General features: G+C 45.9%; 1 protein-coding gene across 6 annotated transcripts; it reads right to left on the bottom strand.

The window, feature by feature from the left end:
- Positions 1–1,641: 1,641 nt before the first annotated feature.
- LOC149815953 (uncharacterized) lies at positions 1,642–8,378 on the bottom strand. 6 transcript variants are annotated; one of them, XM_089988558.1, is made up of 12 exons: positions 8,032–8,378; positions 7,590–7,895; positions 7,329–7,492; positions 6,947–7,232; positions 6,468–6,846; positions 6,323–6,386; positions 6,197–6,250; positions 5,820–6,105; positions 5,645–5,744; positions 5,421–5,517; positions 4,916–5,323; positions 1,642–4,814 (listed from the first exon to the last, which is right to left on the bottom strand). In XM_089988558.1, exons 1-12 carry the CDS (start codon positions 8,132–8,134, stop codon positions 2,208–2,210), a joined length of 4,854 nt encoding a protein of 1,617 aa, XP_089844684.1. In that variant the 5' UTR covers positions 8,135–8,378; the 3' UTR covers positions 1,642–2,207. The 6 variants fall into 6 exon arrangements, with proteins under 6 accessions (XP_089844684.1, XP_089844683.1, XP_089844688.1 ...); XM_089988557.1 differs by having other exon boundaries at positions 6,468–6,849; positions 8,032–8,375; XM_089988562.1 differs by having other exon boundaries at positions 6,203–6,250; positions 6,468–6,849; positions 8,032–8,373.
- Between the last annotated feature and the right edge of the window lie 8,904 nt (positions 8,379–17,282).

The raw sequence follows: 17,282 nt of genomic DNA, 5'->3' as shown, positions 1-17,282 counted from the left end.
GACTCTGTCTCAATCTGAGCTGTGGGCTTACAGAGTTGGTAATTAGTAGGGGTGTCAACGGGAGTTTGGTTTGGACTCAGGTGAAACCGGATCTGACCCTGATTTTTGGGTATGGTATTGAGTCCGCACTTGAGTCTAATTGAATATATAGTAAGAGAAACCATACCCAGACCCGATAAGAATGGCATGAACCAGACCCAGGTCATACACTCAGGTCGGGTATAAAATTTCACAACCTCTACCCAGCTCCATGTATTAATCGGATATTCGGATCTTCTTATTTATCACCATACCCGAACCCTATAAGGTTTGGTACGGTTAGGGTTTACCCGAACCGTTGACATTCCTAGTAATTAGGAAAGCTAGGAAGTGGCATGTTTGGCTCAAGGAATTGAAAGCTCTTTCCATGGAATTGAGAATTTTGTTTTATGAATTTCATGGATGAAGAGCGAAAGTGATTTTCCCTTCATATGGAAGTGAGGGCATAGGGAATTGCTGGTTCCCTTGTTGTAAATGTAGAAAATGTATCCAAGTAATGAGAAGGCTGTTTTTCTTTTTTTCAACCAAATCCCTTGTCAATCACGCAAACTCAGCAGCCCCACACCGCGAGGGGACAGCGATTGGGAAAAAGGAAAGTTTGAAGGTCATTCCATGAATGCATTCAATATAATAAAATAAAAGGGGGACTAAGGGCGGGCCCCAGTCTCCTAAACTGAGAAAGAAATATTCTAAGCATAAATCTCTGAATGGGCACATGGGAAAAAGAAAACTCCAGAAGTCCCGGTTGCAACATCTCAACCGCTTAGTTGGGTTGGTTCTTTTATTGCTGGGCAAGTGGGCTGGGTTCATGACTCTCAACCCGTGGGCATGTACAGCCAAAGGGTCAGCTTGGCCCACACTAACCCCCAACCTGATTGTGGGTCAACCTCAGGACCCTAGGGTTCCACGTCATTCTATCCTTACATGGGCGTGGCTCATCCACAGGGCACAAAAAAGGTCTCCGGAATGATGCCGATGCCATGCAAGAATGACCAACTTACCCCCTCATTTATGAAGCATCCCAATTTGACATGGTTAAAACCACACAGTGTAAAAGAATTGGTGAAACAAAAAATCTCCTCTACAAAATTTACATGTATAGGCCTTCGAAAAAAAATTTACCATTTTTTACTTTTTAACCACCTAGAGAAGGATACTTCCTCATTTTTCTGACTTTGGCATTCGAAAAAAGTTGGGGCTTTGTGGTTTAGGATTCCCTTTCCCCTACGATTACCAAATTAACTCCATCACATGACAATACAAAATATCAGAAAAACCGTTACTGCGAGATTATAACGAAAATATAAAATAAGGAAGAAAAAAAAAGGCTCGAAGAAGAAAAATATTTGGACACAACACGGATGCGTCCACACCGACTGACACCACTGATGAGATGGAGGCTGGAGCCCATGCCCGTTATACAGATAGATAGAAAGAAAAAGCCTCGGCCCAACTACAACCCCAAGGCTCATTCTTACACGATCAAGAACCAAAAAAGTAACTCCCTACCAACCAAACCAAGAGATTCAAAACGGTGGGAGGTGAAAAAATAAAATAAAGGGGAAAAGAATAGAAGCACGAACCGTGTTAGCCAGAAATTGGTTTTATGTTTCTATGATGTAAGTATGAGCACTTTATTAGTGTGTGTGACTGATGTAGAGCCCACATGAGGGGGTCCTCTACGATGCCCGACAAATTACATCGTCATGTCACCATAAGAGAGAGCGAACCAACATCTTTACATCCACATTCCTGAATAAAAATATAGATGGTGCACCCCAGCTTTCCCCTCATCTTATACACTAGTAGTAGAGAGCACCCTACCCTGCCTTCAAAATTCATCAAAAAATCGTTCCCTTGTATTGTGTGTGTGCCTAACTTCTTCAGCAGTCCCTTTATTTCTATGCGCTCCCTTTCTCAGGCATCGGTGGCCATGGTGGTGGCCGTGTGAGCCTAGAAAAACACTGGTTGCAGAGCAACGGTGGCCACGAGCACGAAACTCTTATCACCATTAGCAGCAATCACCACAAAAGTCCCATCCCCAGGATACCAGCATGCATACAAATAGTCATTTCCAGCGCTAGAGACCATGCTAAAAAATGAAGGCCCAAATGCGATTTATCTCCTCTCGCCCATCTCTTTTAACCGCCGTTTGGATTGGAAAAAACTCATTGGATCTTTTCTTGCTTCTGTTTACCTGCCGCAGAGTTCTTGTCGGAAGATTTCATGGGCGCAGTGGAGACTGCATGAATACAAGGGAAGGCGGTCATTACTGCTGCCACATTCCCGTGGTTAGCTGAATTGGTGGTAGTGCTCAATGGGGTGGAGAACTGAGGCGTATGAAGAATGCCGGCACTGCCCTTGAGAGCAGCACTGTTGGCAATGCCAGACTTCATTGAATCAGAAGCAGAGCTGGTGAGAGTGGATGTGCCAAGAGAGAGTGCTCCTGTCGCAGTAGGATTTGAAGATGCCAACAAGGATGAGTTCTGTGGTAGCTCTGATGTGGGCCTTCTTTGAGGTTGATTACTGAAAGATGGCGGCATGGATGAAGCGGGTTTAGGATAGTATGCAGAAGCAACTGCTGCAGTTAGAGGCAGCTGAGAAGATTGTGTAGGAGGAAAGTAAGTATTAGCAAAGAACATCTGAGCCTGCTGAAATTGTTGCTTTTGATGTTGCTGATGGGGTTGGTGCTGGTTTTTCAAGTTCGATGACTGAGCCAAATGTTGCTGTTGAGGCGGCTGCTGCTTTGGGGATGAGACCTGCGCCAACTGAGGGTGCCCCAATATTGACGGCAAGTTGCTCCGGCCACCAAGGGGTGGGGAAGACTTTCTGCTTGTGCTTGTATTTGGATTCTTGGGTTGTTGTGAGACCGTTGGCGTCGTTGCTGGCACTACCACTCCCTTACTACCTGTGGGAGCTCTTGAAGACGGGCTTCCCGTGTTCTTTGTAATGGATGTTGGAGGCGACACAACAGCTGGAGTTGATGATGAATTCAGCCTGGCTGGAGAGGCAGTGGAGGTATTGCCATTCAATGGTGAATTTGCTGGCACATGTCCAGTCATTGCCATTGCAGTAGCCTTTGAATTTGCACCACTGTTACCAAAGGACATCTGTGAATGCCCAGCAGAAGACCCAGGTCCAATAGCCACAGGATTTTTGGGTTGCTTTGGTGGGGAGGGGGCAGATGCTGGTACAGATGTTCTTGTGCTAGCAGCACCTGCTGGAGTGGATTTCCACTGAGGAGATTGTGTAGTAGTTCCTTGAATGAGGGCTTGTGGAAAAGCAGATAGACCACCGGAAAACTTATTTACTGGAAGAAAATCAGGATAAGAAACGGCAACAGCAGCCTGCATGGAAACAGCTGGGACGCCAGCATTGTTTGCAGCAGGTTTTGAACGGGCCATGAGCTGCTGCTGATGGGCGCTGCCAATAGTGGCAGTAGGCGGAGGACGGGCAGTGCAGGTTCCATTTGTAGGAGTAGAAATGAGATTGAGAGTGCGGGATGAACTATCCAGAACAGCTTGGCTGGAAACATGGGTGGAAGAGGAATTGAAGATGGAGATGGAGGAATTGTCATTGCTATTTTCTGGCTGCCGTGAAAAGGTAAGAGAGTGAGAGGTAATGGGCGGTGCTGACTTCCCACCACCTGCCTTCCTTTCTTCTTGATAAGCAGCAGCACCAACAGTGTCAGTGGTATTCTTCCCATCCTCTCCAAACGTTTGACTAGCAGCCCGTTGTGCATGCTGCTGTTGGGCAGCTGCTGCGACTGCTGCAAGCTGATAATTCTGAAAAACAGCATGATGACCTTGAGCCATGGAGAAATCGACTCCAGGAGCAAAAGACATCGCAAACGCTTGAGAAGGCATGAACTCCATGCCTTTAAAGCCATACTGAAGATGTGGATCTGAAATTTGAGGCTGCTTCTCGCCATTCTTGCCACAGCCTAAGGCAGACGTGATTGCAAAGTTCTGGGGGATAGGGACTGCAAGGGGGTTGATGCTGTAGCTGTGGTTAAAGGTCTGATGGAGATGATTATTTTGGGTATATAAACTCTTTTGAACATGAGAAACTTTGCTGTCTGCAGTGGTGGAACTGTCACCCTCGCCAGCATGACCAGATTCACTCTCAACTTGGCATGGCTGGGATGATGCATTTAGGCGGTGATTGGGGTGCAGTGCATTGGCTTGAGACTGTGATTGTGTTCTTTGCTGCTGCTGCTGCTGCTGCTGCTGCTGCTGTTTATAGTTGTGAGAACTGCCGCTGCTACCACCTTGCAGACGCTGCTGCTGATGGTGCTTCTGAGATGAAGACGAACCACTGGAATTGCTTGGTTTCGGGTGCCCCTGTTGAAGAGCATGTGACTGAACCTGCTGGACTTGGGAAGGATGAAGCATCTGTGATGCATAAAATGATCCATTGAAGAATGGTGGTGGTGGTGGTGGTGGTGCAGCAGCTGCTGTTGGTTGCTGGCCTTCATGTGTGTTGCTACCTCTATATGCCGAAGCTGATGTTGCCGCTGCAGCTCCAACATGGGCAGGAATTGGGAATGGGTAGCCACTACCTTGTACCATAGCAATGTACTGTGCTTCGTTGGTAGGCAGGTTTGCAAAGTTATAGTTCACAGTCGCTGCTGTTCCAGAGCTAGCCATGAAACCACCAACTTGAGCTGGAGAGGCGGAGGAAGCAGCATCATTTCCAGCAACAGGAGCCTTTGCTCCTCCAGGTTTGGCAGCTGCTGCCACCTGATTCAGTGGGAAGATTATAGCAGGGCCATGCTGTAAAAGAATAATGATCACATTAAGACCAATGCTAAAAAGAGATTCCGCAAATGGATTTCAAAAGTCATACTTTACAAAGAGAACTATCAAAGGTTTACCGGTATGCTAGCTGCAGAGGCCGGATAAGTGTGCGGCTGGAGTGCTGGTTGCTTCCGCTGCCCATCGACAAACGATACTGAAGCTTTATCCTTTGAAGTGTGGCCACCAAAAGTAACAGCGCTACCATTGCCCTTCTCCTGCACTAAGCCTGGGATCCTACCAGCAGCGGTAAAGTTGACAGGAAATGCACCTGGTAAGGGGCTGCCCAGTATCATCCCGTCTGTTGAGGGCATCGCGTTGAGGTTGTATGGTTTTGCACCAAAGAGAGATGCGTTGCTTGCTGCAGCCCAATACGGATTAATACGAGCTAATTGCTGTTGCTGATGCTGATGCAAAATGATCATTTGCGCAATGTAGCAGTGTGTAGCACAGCGCTTGTGTCGTGGCTGAGGAAAGAGAACATGTGGCTGCCATTCCCAACAACGGATCAAAAACGCAGTCAAAACTACATTTTGAATAAAAGAAAAGCACAAAAGAAACGTCAGAAAGAGGGAGAGGAGGCACATGAAGGGTTGGTGGTGCTCCGGTATTGCCGTCCATGGACACCACAGCTTGAAGGGGTGGAGCTCCAGACCAATTTGCCGGTGCTTGACCAATATACCTACACAGAAATTTATGCCTATTGTAAGATCTCTCCGCCCGTAAGATCGGCCAGTTAAAGAAAGGTGGAAATTGTTACATGGAGGAAAAGAGAGAAGCTAAAATAGATAGTGCGACAAATCAAATACCCAAGAGGAGGAAGACAGCCCGGCCAGCCAGCTACCGTCATGGGCAGTGGCAAAGACGAAGGTCCCACCGGCGCTGCTGCAGTTCCCGCAGTCTGTGGAGCTGAAACAATATAAAAAACATCAGAACTAGTCTGTCATCTTGGACCAGTGAACAACTATCAAGACGAAGGATTACCAGATTTCTCCGTTTCCTGTGACTTCAGGTCACTCCTCGTGGCTCTAGAATGCTTCTGAGATTGCTGTTTGCTGCCTTCTCTGTCCGACTTTTCTGCAACCAGACGTAGATCAGGCATCCGCTCTTTGTTCTGCTCTATCAGTTCGCATCCTTTGCCCATCTCTGCTCTCTTCTCCTGTTCCAACGGCTTTGCAGGCACAGCTGCTTCCATCTTCACTTCCTCTTTTTCCTTGGCCTCGATCATACCAACCTCCTCTTTCACATTCACGGTCTCCATCTCCATAACCTGAGCAACAAAACAGAACCCAATGAGCAATCCACAAATTCAAAAGGATGAGAAAGGTATTAAGAAAAAAAAACATAGTTTTCAGACGCACAATCACCAGATCTCCATTGATATCCCCATCCAGCATAGACTTCGTAGGAGGAGCCTGACATGAAGAAAAGAAATTATAACAAAGCACCAGCGAACGGCAAATATCCATGAGGTTGCCATTCCCTACCATTAGATCAATCTTGAACTTCTCTTCCTTTGGATCATCTGACGCGACTGATACAGAAGAAACCCTGCAAAGCAAAGAATACAAACCATCAGAGACGGCTCAAACCATACCGGACTGGTAACCACCATCTGACCAGATCGCTCACCCCTTTGTTGAATCTTCCAGATCGACATCCGGTTTCACTCCTGGAATTGATTCCTCCTTGGGCTCAATTTTATCACTGCAGATTACATCAGGAATTCCCTTTGTTTCACACTCTCCGTCTGCGGATGGGGGCTTCATCTCAGAGATCGGATGCGGTTTCGCTGTATACAGAATGTTCTCAGGCTTGAGAGATCTCGCAGTATCCACTGCATTGGAAGCCACCGTAACGCTGTTCTTCTCGGACTTGGGTGAAGAGAGCTCCATCTTCTCCGCCTCATTCTTGGTAGCAGGTACCACCGGGGCGTTCGAGACCGTACCGATTCCAAAACCGCTCTTTTCCTCCTCCAATTTCACCGGACGTGGCCGTTTCCTCTTGGGTGCTGCTGCCAATACAGAGAAAGAATCAGAAAAGAAAGAACAGCAAGGATCTTTCGCTTCTCTCCAACAAGAAAAATTGCAGAGAAGAACAGATAAACCCACCAACAGCTGGCGAAGGCATCGCCATCGAGCTCGAAATCCTCAGAGGAGCGACCGATCGCTGAGGCGAGGTGGGGGAGAAAACTCTAGGCTTCCCCACCAATGCCGAAGATTCTTCTTCCTTGGTCTCCACCATAGGTGATGTAGCATTGACAGACGTCTCCGGATTCGTAGCTGCAGCGGGACACTGCCTCAATCCGAACAGCACTTCAGCAACCTCGATTTCGATCTCCTCCTGGGTCGAAACCTTTGACACTTTGGGGGGTTTCTGCTTCGCTCCCATCGGCTTCTGGAGAGAGAGAGAGAGAGTCAATTGCAGATCTCAGGAGAAAAGAGAAAATTGGAAAGAAAGGAAAATATTTCTCCATTCTCCGGAGAAACCCACCATTCGCCGTCGGATTGAGGCATTAGACGAAGATGGCGAGACGGAGGCCGCACTCAGAGTTGCTGGAGAGGTCGAAGACTGCCGTTGAACCGGAATCTGCTCTGCACCTCCTCCTCCTCCCCCTCCGCCCGAAGCCGAGGTCTCATGCGATCTTTTCACTGAAGCTGAGTATACAAACCCAAAACAAATAAGAAAATCAACCAAAATCCCTGGAAAAAAAAAGAACCAAAAAGATCTCATCCACCAAAACGAGGCTCTCACCAGACCGAGCCTTCCTCGGCACCGGAACTCCAATCATCTCATCGGGAACCTTCCACTGTGACCTCGCGATCTTTGCCGCTGGAGGAGGTACGCTCCTCCGGTGATTTGCCGCCGATACATCATCATCCTCGTCATCTTCATCATCCTCAACATCCACACTCTCTTCCGAGCTCTCTTCCCCTCCCTCCTCCCTGTTCCCATGCAATCTGTCCCCTCTCCTCCTCTTGTTCCGGCTCAACCGCTCCTTCTTCCGATCCCTCAACCGTGCCACCGCTGATTCCGGCAGCTCTCCGGACACTTCTTCCTCTGCATCATGAAGGAAGCAACAATAATAACAAAGTGAAAGAGATTAGTTCCCCAAGAAACAAGAAAAAAATCGATAACCCTAACTCTAAGCGGCTGGAATCTCGCCGGAGAAGAACGGAAACTCCCGAAAACCTACCGGGAGAGTCCCTCATCCCACCACCGCCACTCCGCTGCGGCCGCCTCCTCGACAACCCGTTCGCCATCGGCAGTCCTCTTCGTACCTCCCTGTTTCTATCCATCACCTCTGGCGACGGCTTCGCTCATCTAACTCCGACCTCCGGTCGCTCTCCCCCGTCCGATCTTGGCCGGATCTCCGCCGAGCATAATTACGACAGGGACTCCGAACGTGTCGCAGGAAACCGCTCGGATTCGGAACTCCCTCTCCAAAAACCTTAGGAAGATCGCCGGAAAACGTTCTCTCTCTCTCTCTCTCTCTCTCTCTCTCTCTCTCCTTCCGGCGTCTATTTGGCTTTTCTCTTTCCATCTTTTTCTCCTCTCTTTCTTTTAACCCAGTACTCCACTCTCCGAAAGCACGCATCGACGGCCACGATCGCCCCGACGCCCACTAGGAGTAAAGAGAAACCGTCCGATCAGGGAATAGATCCGACGGTGCTCACAGCCTTATTGCCAGCATGGCCGTTTTTCTGCCGTGGGATGGTCAGACGCTAGATGGCCGCTCAGCGTTCCACGTGTCCGTATCGCTATCGGCTTCCTTCCGCACCAAGCATCACTGATGAGGCCATTACTTACACGTGGCGGTGTCAAACCCCTTCCCATACGATACACTACCGGCAAGAGTCGGTCTTCGGGACCCACGTGGAGTGTGAGGGGTTAAAATATTCTAATCCCTAAATTTCTCTTCTTCTTTCTTTGTTTCATAAAATATGTGTTCGTTCTCTTTTCTCTCATCGCCGACCTGGTTAACTAATCGCCTGCCTCGGATAGCGACGTCCCCAAGGCGGACGGCTCAGATCTCCTGGAGTGAGCCAGGGATGGATCTCGGCCATCCATCGGCATCTGCGAAGCATCCACGTCGTCCTAGTGGCGACTCCCTCCATAACGCTCTCGACGGTGGCAACAGGAGAGCAAAAGATCGATCGATCTCTCTCTTGCCTGTCGGACTGCGTACTCGATCTGGGCCGTCGGATGGGTATGCATCTGACGGCCTAGGGGGAGCGAAACACTGGAGCTTCCGATTGCTGTGGGCCCCATCTCCCGGCGTACACTGCCGCTATTATTCCGTTGCCTACACACGTGGCGAGTCTGTTCCCCGGCGTATATAACCAATGGACCCACTGCACACCTAGGTCAAGAAATCTGCCGAAACCGGTGACGTTCTCTCTCCCCCCCAGCGTATATAATCAATGGAAACATTTTTCGACACGCATGAGAGATGGTCTCGGCGATGCCATTCGACTCGGGCGGATCCAAACCCTTTCTACCCACCCACCCTAAATATCCCCATTTTCTAAAAATAACAAAAAAAAATCATTTAATTCCTCTCTCTCTCTCTCTCTCTCTAGATACTTAAACAAAAGGTTTGGGAACATTCATCGGCTGGGCCTGCCCCTACGCGTCTGGGTCCCACGTGGACCTTCCCTTTCTTTGGGACCCACCACCACCACCACCATAGGCAGCCCAATTCTCTCTCTCTCTCTCTCTCTCTCGTTCCTCCTCTACTTTCTCTGTCGTCCCTCGCCCCCACACATTTTCCCACCTCCCTATCTCGTCACTTTCTCACCCCCTCGATCACCTTCTCTCTCTGTCCCCACTTCCTTTTTTTACTCTTCCCTCCTGACTTTCTCTCTCCTCATTCTCCCCCCAACTTTCTCTCTCTTGGTGTTTTGCCGTCAGCACCACCTCTCGCGTTCCCCCTTCGACAACCTGGATTTTTGCAATTATGAAACCCTAAGCCCTTGACACCTCGGTTCGCAAGTTCGGAGCCCACGCCCTCTCGTCCATTTCATCAGTCTGACGTGGACTCCGCTTAACTGATTAAATAAATAATATAAAAATTAAATATACAAAGTGACAGCAATAATAGAAAAACGCATAAAAAAAAAATCTTTCGGTCCTCCAATCTCCAGTATTATAGTAAATAATTCCCTGATATTTTTATTTTGATTTGTGATATAATATAACATTTAAGTTAAATTTAAGAAGTATATTTTTTAGTTTTGTGTGATATTTGCATTTAAAACATAGGATTAGTTTTTGTTGGGGTTTGAAAATTGAAAGCCACCCTAAAGTGAGAGTAGGAATCTACCAATTGGATTCAACCCCAAGCGAATTTTTTTATTATCTTAATACAAATTTTGCGTTTTCTCTTTGCTTTATCTTAATACGGATTAAATTGACCCGTAAAATAATCAATTTTTTTTTTTTGCAGAAAATGACATTTTTATATTGGTGGGATCCACGACAAATTAATTTTGAAACTTTACTCTTTTCCCTTATTTTATTCATCACCCGCAACCTTTCCCATTAGCCCAAATCCACCAAAGTCACTCTATGACAAACAACACATCCCCTAAGGCCTATGCACATGTTATTATTGGGGACATTGTTTTATATATTTATTTATCTTTGTGTGTGTGTGTGTGTGAGAGAGAGAGAGAGTATCTCAAATAAATGTCTAGGGTTCAAAATCATCATACATTGGGTCAAACAGCCTACCTCTAATATTCAATTATATCCCCAATACCAACCAGCCCAAGTTGTGACTTGGTCAATTTGGACTTCAAGCAACACCCAAGTTATCACTTGGTGTCCTTGCCGTGTCACTGTTTAGGGCGAGCATCAGGATGTTGAGAGACCCCAAAAATCTCATGATATTAAACCCACGGCAAGTATGGTGCAACCCTATATATCGAACCAGCCTGTTTTTTTTTGGGTTGACCAGAGTGTCAATGGGTCAGATCTGGTTCGGACCCAAGTGACACGTAACCGGATCTAACTTTGTGATGCTAGTACCTGATCCATATCTAGGTCTGATTGATCCACCATAAGAAAAACCATGCTCGGGTTCTATACGATTACATGAACGAGGCCAGGTCCATTCCTAGTAAAATAATATTTTTTTATCTCACCGGGTCTGTGGGGTGCCTCTAACTGGTTGGCTCCATAAGGGCTTGGGCGTCGATGACCACACCCAGGGTTTACCTCGCAAGGGGCAAGCTCATTAAGCTGTCCGGTTCTCTGTGAGGGTTTCTCGTCATAAAAAAATATATCTTTTTATCTTTTTTATACTGAAAATTATGAGTCTTAATCGGAACTCGGGTTGAACTGAGTCTGGTATGAAATTTCGCAAACCATACTAGGCTTCTTATACTAACCGGACCTGGTTTTTAATCATCAAACCCTGACCCTGTAAGGTTTGGTACAAGTCCAGCCCGAGTAATGGTTGACCCATTGTCACCCCTTGATTATAAGGTGCATCCAACTATGTCTCAATCCTAGTGGGTTCATTGTCATAAAAACAAAAAAAAAACACCAAAAGAAAAAGGCGAATCCAAGCTTTCAGTATTGCACTCATTGGGTCCATTTACGTTTCCCATTCAACTTGCAAATCAATCTAAGCCATCTCCATCACCTATGGCTTGATATCTAGCTTGAACGGACCTATCAAAAATTATAATATGACTAAAAAAATTATCACAAAAAGTGCTAAAATTTCTAAACACAAAAAAAAAGAGAGAGAGAGAAAGTTAGACATGTGTGAAACATGAAGAGAGGAGAGAGAAACGTGTGGATTCTAAGAAAGAAGATCAACAAAATGTTGAACCCATGAACTGAACAAGAGCAAAAGTCAAAACAAATAAAGAAAGCACAAGAGAAAAGAACATCAGACAGATAAAACGGGCTCACGTCGGAGCCGCTTGCCCAGATTGCGGCAAATGAGAGGAAGTGCCACCAGGAAGGAGCGGAAGATCACTAAGATGCATACGCAAGATCGCATAAACATCTACCAAGATTTTATGCACCAGGTTTTGAATGTTAACTGGAATATTATGAAAATAAGCATCGTTTCGCGCCATCCAAACAAACCACCAAGAGGTAGTGGATTCTAAGAAAGAGGAAAAGGATCCCACACACTAATCAAATGCGTACTTTAAAATTAAAAAGAAGCATACTTATTAGATATGCATAATATATTAACCCTCTCTTCACTATTATTAAGTACACTTATTATATATGCATAATATATTAACCCTCTCTTCACTATTATTAAGTACAGATCCTCACATTGAGGGTGTTAATAAATATGGATCAATCGTGCCCATGGGTGATGTCAATTCTATAAACAGCCGATGGGCTAGCTAAATGAATTGTTAAAACTATGTCTTATTTTTGTAATTCAAGATAGTACTATCTGATGCATATTATATTCGTTCTAGGGAAGAGTATATGCATCTAACGACTTGTAGCAAATTTAAATATCATTCATTATATGTATTTTTTTAATGCCATACAAATGGGGATGTAAATGATTCGGATTGGGGTTGGATGTGACCAATACCAAATTTCCCTAATTAGATGTTAGCTAAATTTGTGTTTGGATTTAGATTTGGATGGTAAAAGGCTCATACTGGATCTGATTTTTTACATGTAATTGGATTCGATATTCTGCCAAATCTAGATATCCAACAAATTTGGTAGCAAGCAATCAAAACCATATCGGCATCCAATTATAATTAGATATAGTTAGTTTTGGCTTACCTAATCCAACTAAACAGGGTTGGATATGAGATAAAATCCAATCCAATGACATTCTCACAAATAAAAAAGGAATCCTCTTTTCATACAAAGGCCTAAATGCAATTGATAAGGAGTAATGGAAATGGTAGGCCATAGATATTTGCGTTGGAGTCCAGCACGCACATTTGAATTATTTGAATAAGGGGTGCAAATGAATTGGATTATTCAACATAGGCCAGATCATGATAGATCCGTATCTGAAACCAATATACACGGAAGGGGTCTAAACCCAAATCTGGTTCTGAATGGCATTCAGTGAGGAATGGCTGAATCGGTATTTGAAATATATGTGGCAATATTGGAGCTGGAGAAAAAAGTGCTAAAAGCAAGTTTTTTTCACATGTAAAACAATGTAAATGGATCGAGTCTGATCTAATTCTGAACATAGATTCAAAATAGAACATTGATATGAATCCAAGCCGAATGCACATTCGGGTCTTAATTTGAATTAGGATCATGCACGGGGAACCTGAATGAGTCCATCAGTTCGCCATGGGACTTTAAAATATAAGGGCCCATAACAAATGAGGGATATGTCAAAATCCACCCACCATTAAGGATGCAAACGGAACAGATCTCGGACAGCTAAATACATGAAAAAGTCGGATCCAGATAGTGTGGAACAGCCAAAAATCAGCAAACCTCCATACTGGATCCAGTCCATTTGCATCCCTATCCACCATCCGCTTCTGGACAGTATGCACCACAGGTTAAATTAGTTTACTCAACTTGACTCTCTCTCAGTTTATATATATATATATATATATATATATATATATATATATATATATATATATATATATATAGAGAGAGAGAGAGAGAGAGAGAGAGAGAGAGAGAGAGAGATGTGTAGCTGCTTACAGCTTAATCAAAATGCAATTAGATCCAACGGCCGACATAAGGGTAATTTAAACCCTTTTTCACCCCCTTTCTTACGGTCTCATTCTTTTCCTCTCTTTCCCTGCAACCATGCTGAAGGCCACTGCTGCCAGAGGTTGAGAACCCAGAACCCACTCAACGGCAGAAGACTACCTTTTCTCTTCTCTCTACCTCTTATCTTTTGTTGGATTTTGGTACAAATCCAATGTTGTCAAATGGGTCTCACATGGAATCCAATGACCCACTTGAGTAGTGGGTCATTGAGATAAGAACTACCAGGATAGTGGTGGATCCACTCTTTATTGGATTCTCAGCAAGTTTGAGAATCTAATGAAGTTGGTTATGGCTGGGTAACGGCTACCTAGGAGGATAAATTCTTCAACCTTGCCTCTGCAGGATACAACCAAGAGTTGTCGATGATCCCATTGAGGATCCCTCTTGAAGCAGGTTGTGAATATTATTTCTCTTCTCCTCCTGTCTTCACTGTGCACACCACGATCTGAGTTCCTTCATTTTTCTCTCTCTATCCTGCAAAAAGCAAAGGCAGCGAAGACGGACGAAGCTCTCCGAAACCCCAGTTAGCCAATGCAACTTGCAAGAATGCCCATCTCTCTCTCTCATATATAACGAGAAGCCCACCAACCAAAGTCCCTTGTTTTCCAAAACTTACTCTCTGATGCTAGTGCTTTCCCCCACCCCTCAAACTCTACTCTCTCACAAATCAGACCATGCATTTCTCTCACTTAGCTTACCAGATGATGCAAACAAAGTCCCAAGTGAGCCCGATCAAGCTCAAAAGGTTCAAATCATGCAAATGAGTGTAAGCCAAATCGATCCAGATCCATTACTCAAACTTCAGATGATGGAAGCCACCTTAACTGCATGGGACCCATACCTATGAGATGCCACATCAGCCATGCAACCACTTCAGACAGTCGCCACATTAACCAAGTGGGACGCACCCTCAGACGCCTCCTCATTTGCATACAAGTGGGACCTACTTGGGAAGTCCCCTCTAGATGCTTTCATAGGGGATGTGTGGACCCCAGCTAGTTGAAGCCACCGAAAGGCTATTAAGCCCTTTTAAGAAAAACATGTAGACCCTTAGGCTCTCTCCTTAATGAGCTTTAGAAGCCTAAGTGGCTCTTGTGAGTTCGGCCCTCATAAGCGACTTGAGAAGGTATTACCTATGTTGGTAATTAGGTAGTACCTACGTAGGCGTTATTGCTTTTATTGTGCTTTGATTTATATAATGCCTTTATGAGAACTTCCTTAAACTATAAAAGGAGCTCATTTTGTATGCATAACATCATGAAAATTGGGAATAAACTTTTTTTGTCAAAATCGTCTCACTCTCCTCTCCTTTCTCTAATTAACATTTTTCTCTCTTATGGATGTCTCTTTCTTTTTCTCTTCCTTATTTTAAAACCCACAAAAAAATCAAAAAAAATATTATTTGGACCCAGGCTGGATCCGGACCCTGACTCGACCCAGATATGTCAGGTGTTAGTCAGTTGCGTGCTTATAAAAGCACACAGCGACAAGGGAGGGGGGGGGGGGTCTCGAAACCTTCGTCCTCTCTCTCTCTCTCTCTCTCTCTCTCTCTCTCTCTCTCTCTCTCTCTCTCTCGGTACCCGACCCCCTCTCCCACTCTCCTTGAGTTTGCTGAGCAGCGGCCTCCGACGATGCTCGCACGCTGGCGACCTTTCCTCCGGCAACCCTCCAGATACGCACCACCTCCTCCTCTCCTTCGTTCATTTTTCTCTTCCTTACCTCTCCTATCTTCTCCTGTTGACGGGATTGGCACAGGCGACCCCGACCCGAGCTCCCTTCCAGAAACCCAAGGTCGGCAGCCCAGATGCGCACCCCTTTGTCGCTTCCTCTTCCCCTTTTCTTTTCTTTTCTTTTCTTTTCTTTTCTTTTCTTTTCTTCTTCTTTTTCCTCTACTTCTTCTCGTCTTCCTTCCGTCGACCGACAAGGGCAAAAGCCTCTGCCTGTCAGTCGTTTACGGTAGGAAATGGCCGTCTGACAGAGGCTTTAGCCCCTAACACTTTGTCGACAGGTCGGCAGGGGTAAAACCCTTGCCGCCTGTGAGAAGGGTTCTGGCAGGGGGTTTTGGGGCCCCTGCCTGCCCTTTTCTTTTCACAGGGAAGATTGAGACCCCTCCTTGTCTCTTCTTTTTCACAGGGAGGGTCGATCCCTCCCTGTCTCCTTTTTGTCATGCAGGGGAGAGTTCGACCCTCCCTGCCTCTGTTTGTTGTGGGGAAGGGCTCGAGTCCTCCCTGCCTACGTGCTATGCAGAGGAGGGTTCGACCCTCTCTGCCTTCATAGTATGCTGGAGGAGGGGTCGATCCCCCTCCTTGGTCCCTTGGTATTAGGGGAGGGATCGATCCCCTCCCTGTTTGTCTATTGCACAGGGAAGGTGTCGTCTCCCTCCCTACTTCTCTGTTTCGCTGGGGAGGGGCCGAGACCCCTTCCTCCCTTGGTTTGGGCAAAGGAGGGACCGAGCCCCCCTCCCTGCACCGTCTTCTTTAGGGCAGGGGCATTGCCTCTGCCTTCACCAATTTTTGGCAGGCAGGAGCGAAGCTCCCTGCCTTTGTACTTTTCGACAGGCAAGGGTGAAGCTCCGGCCTCTTTCCTTGCCTTCGTCAGGCAGGGGCGCAACCCCTGCCTCTATCTGAACAATCGGCAGGTAGGGGTGTAACACCCTGCTTCCCTGTTCTTGTTGACAGCAGGTCAGCAGGGGCTCGCAGCCCCTGCTCCTGTTTCTTGCACGTAAAGTAGGTTCGCCAGGGGCACGTTGCCTCTGCCTCTACTTCTTTCACATCAGGACAGCGGCAATGCCCCTGTCCTCTCTACCTTTCTGATTGAGATAGCATGTTGATGTCTCACTTTTGCAGCTCGTATGACGAATCTCGCTCGCGCTCCGCGACTTGAGTCATCTATTGCTTACACCTATAGACGCCAGCAATCTCGCAACTCCCCAAGGTAGGGGAAGATTGCACGGAGGACTTGGACAACTGAATTGAGTTCAATTAACTAAAAAGGATAATTAAATAAATAAATATATATATATATAAGTACTCATTTAACTCAAGGATACAGTTTCACGATCCTTGACCTTTACTTTTTGTCATGTCTTTTCTTTTTCGTCGCATTTTGCGCCCAGACTTTGTGTTTGCACTCCTGCTTACAGTCTTTTCTTTGTCATCACGCTTTGCACCCAAGCTCTTGATTTTGCAAATGTTTCGTTACTGCCTTGCCATTGAAGATGACACTCAGGTTTTCGCTCATTGCATGTGCTATAAAGGCATCCTCGTGGAGAATGCAAGGGGCATTTATCGCTCTCTCTCTTGCGAATAGAGTTGAGTCAGAGGCTTAACGATACATCATTGTCTAAAGAGAGGGATTCCTAGCAGAGATTCTGGCTTTTTGAGTGAGTCGTCCTGCAAAGTAGACTTGAGAATTTAGGGAGCTACACAAAAGCATCAAAGACTGCCCAAATCAAAGTATTTAGAAGGATGTGATTGGCTGGTTCTATTCGTCTATCTAACATATCTTGAGTAACTCTGAATTGGGGCTTGAGCGAACTTCTTAGCGAGGGGTTATGTAGAGAAACTCGTATCTTGTTTATCGAGGCTAGTATCGAGTCAAGCAAGGCATGTAGATACCACGATAACGGATGAGATTCTAGAAAATCGCATGTCAAATGTTGGCACAAGCTGTTGGCTGTTTCAAAAGTTAAACAAT

This window comes from Nuphar pumila, chromosome 15 (genome assembly GCF_984573655.1).
Source record: "Nuphar pumila chromosome 15, dmNupPumi1.hap1.1, whole genome shotgun sequence".
NCBI lineage: Eukaryota > Viridiplantae > Streptophyta > Magnoliopsida > Nymphaeales > Nymphaeaceae > Nuphar > Nuphar pumila.
This window is presented reverse-complemented; position numbering and strand designations above follow the sequence as displayed.